This window comes from Cyprinus carpio, chromosome B6 (assembly GCF_018340385.1).
Source record: "Cyprinus carpio isolate SPL01 chromosome B6, ASM1834038v1, whole genome shotgun sequence".
In the NCBI taxonomy this organism is placed as follows: Eukaryota; Metazoa; Chordata; class Actinopteri; order Cypriniformes; family Cyprinidae; genus Cyprinus; species Cyprinus carpio.
This window is the reverse complement of record NC_056602.1, coordinates 20,002,194-20,013,040: the sequence shown is the minus strand read 5'-3', so window position 1 is coordinate 20,013,040 and position 10,847 is coordinate 20,002,194. Positions and strand designations below refer to the sequence as shown.

At 37.4% G+C, this 10,847-nt stretch overlaps 1 protein-coding gene across 3 annotated transcripts in view; it reads right to left on the bottom strand.

The window, feature by feature from the left end:
• Positions 1–2,275: 2,275 nt before the first annotated feature.
• Positions 2,276–10,847, bottom strand: part of negr1 (neuronal growth regulator 1) — a 99,283-nt gene continuing 90,711 nt past the window's right edge. For all 3 annotated transcript variants that reach the window (XM_042726107.1, XM_042726108.1, XM_042726109.1), the window contains one exon: positions 2,276–6,962. In XM_042726107.1, the coding sequence (XP_042582041.1) occupies positions 6,862–6,962 (101 nt within the window). In that variant the 3' untranslated portion in view covers positions 2,276–6,861. The remainder of the gene's footprint in view (positions 6,963–10,847) is intronic.

Sequence of the window (10,847 nt, the reverse complement as noted above, 5' to 3'; positions counted from 1 at the left end):
TTTTTTTGTAAATTAATGTAAGTTATATTAAATAAATAATAAAAAAAAAACTAAATAAATGCTAATGAAATAAAATAAATAACAAATGTATTGTTTCTGCTAATATTTGACATTTATATGTAACTTTATAGTTAAAGCAACACACTTTCATGGCAATTTGTAACTTTTTTTTTTTTTACTCTCTGGGGATTTGGTGAATTTGTACAATCTATAATTTGTACATTTTCATACAAATTAAGGTTTTGTTTAGGAATGGGGTGGAACTTTTTTCTAAAAATCATATATTTCTATACAAATCCCACCACAGCATTTCAAAAAATATATTTTTCTCATGAAATCAGGGTGATAAAGGACTTACCAACACATTAGATCAAACAAGTTTAAACCAAATAATTTCATCAATGGAAACTAAACCATAAAAACTATTTCCACATTGTCCGAATACAAGCAATGAGTTAAACACATACTCAACATCAAATAAAATAAAATAAATAAAAAAATAATTCCATTATTGGTTGTAAATACAGCAGGGAGGATCACTGATCTATGACTACTGTTGGTTTGGAGCTGTACTTAGTAGGGGAAACTGGGGAGTGTTGTCACACTGAGTGATTTGCAACACCATTTAACCAATTAGAATCGAGCTACAGGGGTGAAATCACTATCACACATGACCACCACCCTCCTGAGGTGAGTGCATCAGTTGGAAGACTGTTTGTGAAGTAAATTCCTACATCTGTTTTTCTAATTTAATTTTTACAGCATCCAAGCTTTTCATACATGGAGTAATAATAACAACAAGTACTGTAAAAAAAATTGCAGTATCACAGAAGATAGGGAAATGGACTATTTTTCGATGTGTTTCTACAGCACCCATAAAGATAACACAAAATGGGACAATTTTATTTGCGATTTTGTAATAATGTTACAAATAAAGTTTTTCCTACTATAATTACAGTTATAATTAGCTAATTCAAATTGTTATTTTAAATTATTATTTTAATGTTTTATTTGATTACGATTCAATTCAATTTTCATATACTATGAAAAATGTAAATAAAACAAAGATTAGTGGAGTATGTTTTAAAAGAAAATATTATTATTAGTCTTTCTACTACAAAAAAAAAATATGCTTTCCATTTCTACTTAATTGTGAAATTTTTCTCAGTGTACACAATTTAAACTGATGTCCATGTTTTTATTTAATGTTACAACTTAGTCCACTTGGGGAAATAATTTGTAGTATATTTCTACTTTAATTTATAGCAGATACATATAGAAACAACTACAAAACTAAAAACACTGCGACATTACACCTCCTCTAACTGGTGTTCTTTATTCAGTGCAGCTTTTTCTTGAAGCTGAAGGAAGGATGTGGGCCATTAACTGAGGCTTTAAGAGGGCCATTGAAAATGACCTGGCCTGATCTCCAAATGAAAGATAAATATGCTGCAGTGTGGACAACTGTCATGGGAATGTGGGAGGAGGATGACAGACTCAGTACTAAATCATTTCCACACTAAACTCTGGGTATGATTCACTTTGTGACCGCACTTACACAACTTGTTTTCACCACGAAAGGTGAAAGGTTTTTAGTGTAGAATGAGCTATGAACATGAATTGCACAAGATGTAACCAAATGTAGTAACTGGGGAATGGTCTTTTTTTTGTTTTGGCAATTTAGGTTTTTCATCTAGTGCCGCAGGAGGTCGGCTTGTTTCCAGCACACATAAAACGTCATCTCCCACGAGAGGCTGCTTGGATCCTAGTGCAGCAGGCCATGCACCACTGACATGAAAATTCAAATAGATGGGGATTAACTCTTTAGACTTCAATAGACCCGCCAGTACATTATGTTCCTGATGAGAAACCAAACGAGGAATGTTGACATGAAAGACGGAAAAAAATGAATGATGGAAAATGTCACAGTCACTTACATGATCAGCATTGTGTTGTAAAAGCACTTTCCACAGGTCTTGCCATGAGACTTGATTGAAAGGGACAGGCAAAATAAACAAATTAACTAACAAATGAGCTAAGAAATTAGTTGTTTTCATTTTATTACAGTGCAACATTATTCACTTACGTGGGAAGCAGTATTCCGGCATAAGAGTCTGTAGTCTTAATTACTGGAAATTAATTGAAATGTATTCATGTTTATTTTAAATGCAATAAAACACACCATCTTGTGTTCTTGCTGAATTATATCATATGCAGGTACAGTATTTTAAAATAATAACATTTCATTAAGTATCATGTAAAGCACATTTCACAGTTCCATCACCAACTTCCAACTTTATTAGTATCAAACCACTGCTACAAAATTACATCAAACATGATGAAAATGAACTTGCATACGTGCTATACACAATGTAAGCTTTAAAGTAATTAAAGTATATGATTCTTTTTTTTTCTTGACAATATCAATATATATCAATGCCACTTAAAGCCATATATGTCATTCCAGTGATCTAGAGCCTAAAATATACAACTATATCCCTGGTGGCTAAAGTATCTCCATACACATGTAAGTAAAGATGACCATTTTAAATTTCTCATCACAGAAATTTCAGCTTCTAGAGTTGAGGAAATAAAAGTACAGCCATCCCAATATGGTTACAATGTCCATTTTACTTAGTCACCAAATTAAACGAAACAAAATAAAAGGTACCGAAATCAAATAAACATGTATATACAAAAGTAACCAAAGCTCACCAAATGTTTCCCAAAAGCATTAGTGTAAATTTGGATCGTTCTGGCGGGTGTCCTCTGTGCTCAATTACTCAGTAGCAGATGGGTGGTTTCACTGGTGGACTTATTCCACTTCACAACATCACTGCTTAAGATATGAACGGTGCCAATACAAATAGCCCATGCCATTCAAAACGGCTAGCAACAATTACCAGGCCAACCAACATCTAATGAGACATAAGGGTGAATAAAAGCGAACGCTGTGTTTTTCGAAAACCCTGGACTTGCGTACCTAAATTGATCCCTTGCTTTTCACATAAAACATTTCTCCTGATGAGACACAATCGGTGGTTTAAACAGAGCTCAGCGAAAGACGGCTCTGCTAAAACCTTAGCATTATCAAAACCACTGCATCAGTGCTTGGCTAACTTATTTTCCAGCTCAGTGAAAATAATGAGCGAGGGGGCCGACAAACACATAATGTCGGGGAACAAAAAAAGCTTTAGAATTCACTCATTCTCATTCTGGCAGCTACTTTACTATCCAGACAAATATTTTGCCAATGGATGTTTCTACCGGCTAAGTACAGTCATGGCGGCCGCTTCATTTATCATCAGTTTCATATCATTCCAAGGTTTAACACAACAGCCGCAAACCAAATGGGCTTCGCGAAGGATTATAGGTTTTTGTTCTTTACAGTGCTCCGTGGAGTCAATTAGAATACTGCAAAACTGCAATTACTGGCAAACGTTTTGAAAAGGACAGAGGTTTATGTAGATTACTGTCAGCCCTGCCAGAGTGCTGCTGAGAGAGTGAGCGCTCACAGCTGGTTAATGCAGCACCCTCCAGCACTCCACAAAATCATCCTCCAGAAACTGACAAAGGCACAGGAAGAATTTTATTAACTGCCAGGTCAGAAGAATCACCTCCCCTGGCCGCACACACAGCACTCTCAAACAGACTTTCAAAAGAGTCTGGCCAATACAGAGATGGAGCTGACAGGTTTTTAATCATTGAAATACCGCCTCCCAACCTCATTCTGTCTGGCCAGAAGCATCGCTCAAGATAGGAGATGAAGTATCTGAAATGTTTAGGTTTTTCGGACCGTACATGTGTGGTTACACATCCACCGAAGACCTTTTTTGTACCGATATGTGCTCATAGGATTTCGAGAAAAAAAGTACCGAAATTGCTACCTCATACCACACGGCGAGGACTCCGGGAAGGTGTTGGAACCCAAGGGGTCTCCTCGGGCCACAACATACTGTGCTGCTTGCAGTAATTTGAACCCATTCGAAAATAGCACCGGCCTTTTGGGTTTTCATGACCACTGGCACCACGCAAGTTCTGTATATCTGTTGCTTGGCTGACGTGAGAAATTTCGAAACTCGTCATTGAATATTAATGCATGTCCAGGAATGTGATTATCAAGTCATTAGATGCTCAGAGTGAAAATTTGCAGCACATTTGCCTGTTATTTACCGACTCTTTTGAAAGGCTGTAACTTTCAGGAGAATTATGCATGCATGAATGCTCTTGCCTGCTTTTTTTATCTTGATATCCATTTACGCAGTTTTAATGATGCTTTAATGAGCTCTTTGTTAAGGTTTCATTCACAATATTTATTTAAAGAGCATGTGCTACTTTTATTTCTTTACAGAACTCAAAATTGGCAGACATTTTTTTTAAATGCCCCTTTTATCAGCTATTAGTTTGGACTGAAAGAAGCCAGAAATTCTGCGCAACACTGATTCGTCTGGTAACTATGAATGGCAAATGCATGAGGCTTACACATGGCATTTGACATGGAATGGCAACAGATCATATCAATTAATACTTTTAAAGGCACATTTTATACAGTACTTGCTTCTAGAGTGGACTCAGAATATTGAAATGCAGTGTATTTACTGTAACTGTCAAAGCTATTGGTGTTAATCTGCGATTATGGAGGTTTGTGGTAATGATAAGCAAGTGCAATGTTACTTTTTACATCACAACGGCAAGAGCCAGGCCTTCACAGCGATGAATATTTAAAAATCCCTCGGCCTGATCTTTGAGGCTTTCAGGTCTGTAATAAGCAAAGGGACATATAGGTGAGACCTATATGATTCTGTGACTGATTCTTCGTAAGAATATATCTGCTGTAAGTGAAATATTCCGACACTTCCTGTCATTGAAAATGTACTTAGTGCAAGAAATAATATATAAAAAGAATATAAGTTCATCACGCGTTAACCAAATAGCCTAAGTACAGTCCATAGGAAAGGACCCAGTATTGCACACTGAGTGGAAACGATTCTGTGATGACTTTCACAAGAAAAGAACATTTCATCATATCTCAACAGATAGGCTTAGTGATGTTCAGTAGTGTGGAACACATTTCATTAAGTCAAAGCAGCCTCGAAATTGTTCTCAAATTATCGATTTATGGTAAGTGGCCACCTTAACATACATATTAATTTGACATGCAGCACATTTATAATTTCTGCACATCTTAATATACAACAAGTGTGTGGGAACTAGGGTAAAGGTTAAACTAAACCTAGACACTGGCTCTACCAATAAGATAAAATGAATTCTACTTTCTTCGAATATACACACACGTGACTCGTTTTCTATTATACCATATGACTGGTTCACACCCTCTGAGTTAAAAGTAGATTATTTGATTACAAACGGTTCTTTTTTCCAACTTCTACTCGTTTGACAAGAATCAACAACAGTTGTGGCATCTAAAATGAAAGACAACATTGTAAACTATGCCATACTGCATACGTGTTTTGAAATAATATTCATTCACATGTTTGGATCCACACTTGAAAGTTTCATATTGTCCCCACAAGGGAAGTGCATATTCTTTTTTTTTCTGCTTCCCTATTCAAAACTATTTCACACTGACAGAAGCAAAGCAGGTAATATGTTAATACATTATAAAAATCCAGTTCAAATGATTACAACCATAAAACATACTCCATAAAATTAAAAGAAAAAAAAAAGCTAATAATGATTTGAATGATCGTCAGATAAGTTCCATTAGACACTGTTCGTAATTTCCTCATTTAATCAAAGTGCACATCAAATATGACCCACTTTTCCTCCACTTTTTACTTTGGATTGGCCTGTTACATTATTTTGCATGCTGCCAACTAAAGAATATCTTTTATGTGCTATTTTTATTTGATATCTTATTAAATGTAACATCAAATGCACCACAGACATTTTCTCGATTCCTTTTTCACATTAGCTCTGTAACTTTGCTTTGCTATTTTAAAACCTTTTGACCACTGCAAGAGGCTCATTTTAATTTTACAATTAGGCTCACAAATAGTTTTACAAGAGGCAAATGTATCTCATACGATTACATATTTGAATCTCCAGTGCAATCTAGGTTTAGATTTTTTCCTGCAGTAAAACAACTAATTCATGTATTTCTAGAATAACTAGAAAGGTTTATGATCGTACACTGCATAATTCACTTAAATGCAATTGGGGTCTATAGCCCAGAGGTCTAAACCGTTGAGGTATGGCTGTAGTTTTGGTCTAGAAAATGAATAATCATATTTCACCGTCAATGGAAAAACCACGCGCATTAGCTGCTCTTCAATTGTTCACTTCGCCTTTGACTGTATTTCGTTTGATATCAATTTCAATATCTCTCCCTTTGTGAAATCTTAAACAGTGTTTCTTGGTTCACTGGATTTAAATGAGCTCGGAAAAAAATGTACTATTTAAACACTTTGTGGGTATGTGAATGATGTACCAGCACGGACAGCAAGGTGGCACACTAGGGCGTCTTTCCTTTTTCAATAACAAAGACCCTAACGTCACACACCCTTACTTTTCCAAAGCTTGATTTCGGCTAATTTGTGAGCATTTGAAGGGGACAATGTGTGCTGATTCACAAAGTGGGAAATCAGGAAAAGAAAATAAGAAAAGAATAGAAACTAAGAAAAGAGAAAGAAAACCAACCCCCCTAAAACGGTATGTATTTACATGATGACAAACACCACAGAAGAAAATTACCATCCCAACATAAGCAATGCTGATTAAAATCCCTCGCTGCTTTCCAAACACACTGTACCAGATTGGATCCAGCCATCAGCAATGTCAAAGGATCTGTAAATGCTCAAAAGGGTTCTTTACAGTCATTGTGTATGGCCGTCCCCAGGGCTAGTAAACGCTGACGAGAGAAGAGAGAGCCAGGATCAGGTACCGGCAGGCCAGCAGGACTTCAGCGCCTCCTGTACTTCCATACGGAGCGGTGTTGGGTGCTGTAAACAACAGAGCAGAGACACACGCTGATTAGCAGATTCTCCCTCTCTCCTGGCAGCAAGTCATAGTCTCAGTCAAGCAGTACCTCCTCCCTTTTCATATGAGCGGAGCTCACGCTGCCTGCCTTCACGCTCTCAAATCAAGGCTCATGACGAGCTCGCATGCCGGAAGGAGTCCTTCAATAAGACGCCTTGTTTTAAACCCGTGCTGGGTACTTCAAAATAACAGGGCGTAACAATTCGTCTCAAAGATGTGATCATGTTGCTTTCTCTGCTTTTACCTTTGAACCTGCTAGAATGCATTTAAATTCATTTCATCCCTAATGAAAATATATTTGCATAAAATATATTTTAAAATATATGCAAAATCTCGCTGACATGCTTCTAGGCTGTTCTAGGTGGTTGCCAATATTGGCAAGTTTCTGTGCAATTGCTAGGGTGTTCTGGGTGGTTGCCAAGGAGTTGCTATGTAGCTGTTAAGATGTTATGAGCTCATTGCTCGGTCCTTTGCTAGAGTGTTTTGGATGGTTACCAGGGGCGCTGCTATGCAGTTGCTGAGGAACTAAGGAACTTTGAATGATTCTTAATACACTGCTACAATATGTGACCGTTGATCACAAAACCAGTCATAAGGGTCAATTTTTCAAAATTGAGATGTACATGTCATCTGAAAGTTGAATAAATAAACTTTCCATTGATGTATGGTTTGTTAGGATATGACAATATTTGGTCCAGATACAACTATTTGAAAATCTGGAATCTAAGGGGGGAAAAAAATCAAAATATTGAGACAATCGCCTTTAAAGTTGTCCGAATGAAGTTCTTAGCAATCCATATTACTAATCAAAAATTAAGTTTTAATATATTTACAGTAGGAAATTTACTAAATATTTTCATGGAACATGATCTTTACTTAATGTCTTAATGATTTTTGGCATAAAAGAAAAATAAATAATTTTGACCCATACAATGTACTTTTGGCTATTGCTACAAATATACTTCAGCGACTTAAGACTGGTTTTGTGATCCAGGCCCGGGTCACATATCTGGTTGCAAGGGTGTTGCTATGCAATTGCTATAGTGTTCTGGATGGTAGCCAAGGAGTTGCCATGCAGCTGTTAAGATCTGCTATGTCCTTTGCAAGGGTGATTTGGATATCACCAAGGTACTTTTTAAAGGCTCCTGTTACGCAAAATTCACTTTTACATGTTGTTTGGACATAAATGTGTGTTGGCAGTGTGTGTACACTACCACCCTATAATGATAAAAATCCACCCGCTTCTTTTTTAATCCCCATAAATCATAAAAAGTGTTTCAGAACAAGCCGTTTGCAGAATCTGTAAAATGTGACATAACATTTTACAAGCCCCATCCACGACTGTTGACGGAGAATGCTGTATTAGAAGAGACACCACCCTGAGTGAGCTTCACACAATCCACCGTGTTTATCTTCACGCTACAGCATTTAAAAGCTGCATTCAAGAAAGAAACGTCTTCTTATTACAGCTACAGAAATTATTCATTCAAGTCAGTGTAGACAGTAGTATAGGTACTGCATATTACACTGCTGTCACTTAATACACAGATCTAATATAAATGTGCAATTTCTTTCCTGCTGTATATCTTTACATACATAACAACCATTTTTTTGTAACTTGTGTGTTTTTAACAAACTCGTGTGTGCTTGACAGTTTAAGTGCAATAAGACATGAAAGAGAACTTAGTTTAGTACTCACATGCTGTATGACAGACACTTTCTGTGCACATGCATTGTATGTGTGCGCTCAGAAAACCCTATATCAGAAGTTTAGACTAATATGGCTTTAAAAAGCATGATTTCAGCACGATAGACATAATAATCAAAACCAATGGCACAAACTGTAAAGGCACAGCCCTATTCTCGAAAAGGGGCGGGGAGCAGCAGCTCATTTGCATTTAAAGAGACATGCACAAAAATAGCATGTTTTTTGCTTCCACTCATAATAGGCAATTTTTTTTAAATTATATAATAAATGATCTGTGGGGTATTTTGAGCTAAAACTTAACAGACACATTCTGGTGACACCTGACACATATATTTTACATCTTGTAAAAGGGGCATGATAGGTGCCTTTCAAAGATTCTTACCACTTTCCCGTGCCATTGCAAAGGTGTTTTGGATGGTTACCAAGGAGCTGCTATGTGGCTGCTAAAGGCTGGAATACACTACATGACTTTTAAAATGTGAACAGATTTTAAAATGCTAGGTATTATATACTACTAAACGACTGAGGACCACAGACCACCAGACTTTATAGTCTTTCCGATTACAACAAACTCACACACAAACGTGTCTTTTTGCTAAGAGACACATGACAAACAAAATATCAAACATGTTTGATGTCCACTGACTGGATGGATTCATAGTCTGTAGCAAATAAATAAATAAATAAATCAGAGTGACCATCATACACTACACGATTTATTGTGAAATCTGCCAACTCAAATCTGCAGACTGGTTCTGATTTTTTGGCAACTAGCGTCAACTTCTCCAGAATGTAAATCGGAACAAAAATCTGTAGTGTATTCTAGCCCTAAGATGCTCTGAGTTCTTATTAACACATTGCACTGAGTGGTTCTTTGTATGTTGCTGTGCAGTTGCTTGGTGCTCGATTGTCAAAAAGTATCATTCACATCCATAGCATGGTACGAGGCAAAGTTTAATCTCCAAGCATGAGCAATAGTAATAGTGATGCTTGCCTTAGCAAACCCACTGATAAGCCTGTGCTGCTGATGCTGGGTATGCTCATATTTTCCCAGCCAACACAGATCTCAGTGGCTGAAAGCCTTCAGGTCTGTCCCCGAAGCAAAACAACCTGAGTGTAGTACTCAGGAGAGGCGCTTCAGAACAGGTGTGAGAGTGTACAGGCATTCATCTTCATGAGAGTTTGTTTCACAGCTCTGTTAATGACAGGCACTGGCCTACCTAAGGAGATTAGTACATCACACACACACACACACACACACTCAGGAGATTATGTGTCCTGGCTGGTACCACTGACTTTCTTTTACATCCATCCAGCAAATTTTCGTTGTGCATGTTATTTGCGAATACATGTGATGGAAGTATCTAATGGAGTCATTATGATATGGATTCATTTGTTTGAAATGTTTTCCCGCACTGAAAGCCACAATAAGGCTGAATCACGGCATCAAATAGCACATCTGACAGTAATAAGTATGTTTGTGCATGGAAGGTTGATAAAATAATTGCTTTGTGACAAGTCCTCTCACGAATTGCAAAAATGGGAGATGAAAAGCCCTGCATCCATTTTCGCTTCCATTCCAGCTTTAAATTACCAGTGTTGCTTAAAAATCTTTATACCAAAAAATTACAGCCACCTGCAAAAGGCAGCCCGGAATATCAGAAATGGGTATATGAGATAGAAAATGATGCAAATTGTGATGATGCGCACGAGATGCATGGTCAGGAAACGAGGAGAGCAAACTGCCCTGTACACTGCGGCTTCATTCTGCCTCCATCCAAAGCACCGGATAATGACACAGTTTTTGCTAGGCAGAGAGAGTGGAGCCGGTAACCATGGAAACAGCTCACATCCTGCGCTGGCCCCTTTGCCAGAGCCACAGAGTGTGCACAGCGCTACCAATGGAACAGAATCATTTAGGCTATAGGCACCTGCTGCAGTCTCTAACTATAAGGGCTCTTCGTCAAAAAACAAACAACGCCATATGGCCTGTGAAAGGTAAAAGGACGAAACGCTTTGTCCCTACAGTATTTTTCTTTCCAGTGCCCCATCAGACTAATAGCTACTGGAACGTTGGTGATGATTCAGGGTCGTACCAGAAACATCCTATCATCTGGCACTATAGAAGCAATTAAGGAAA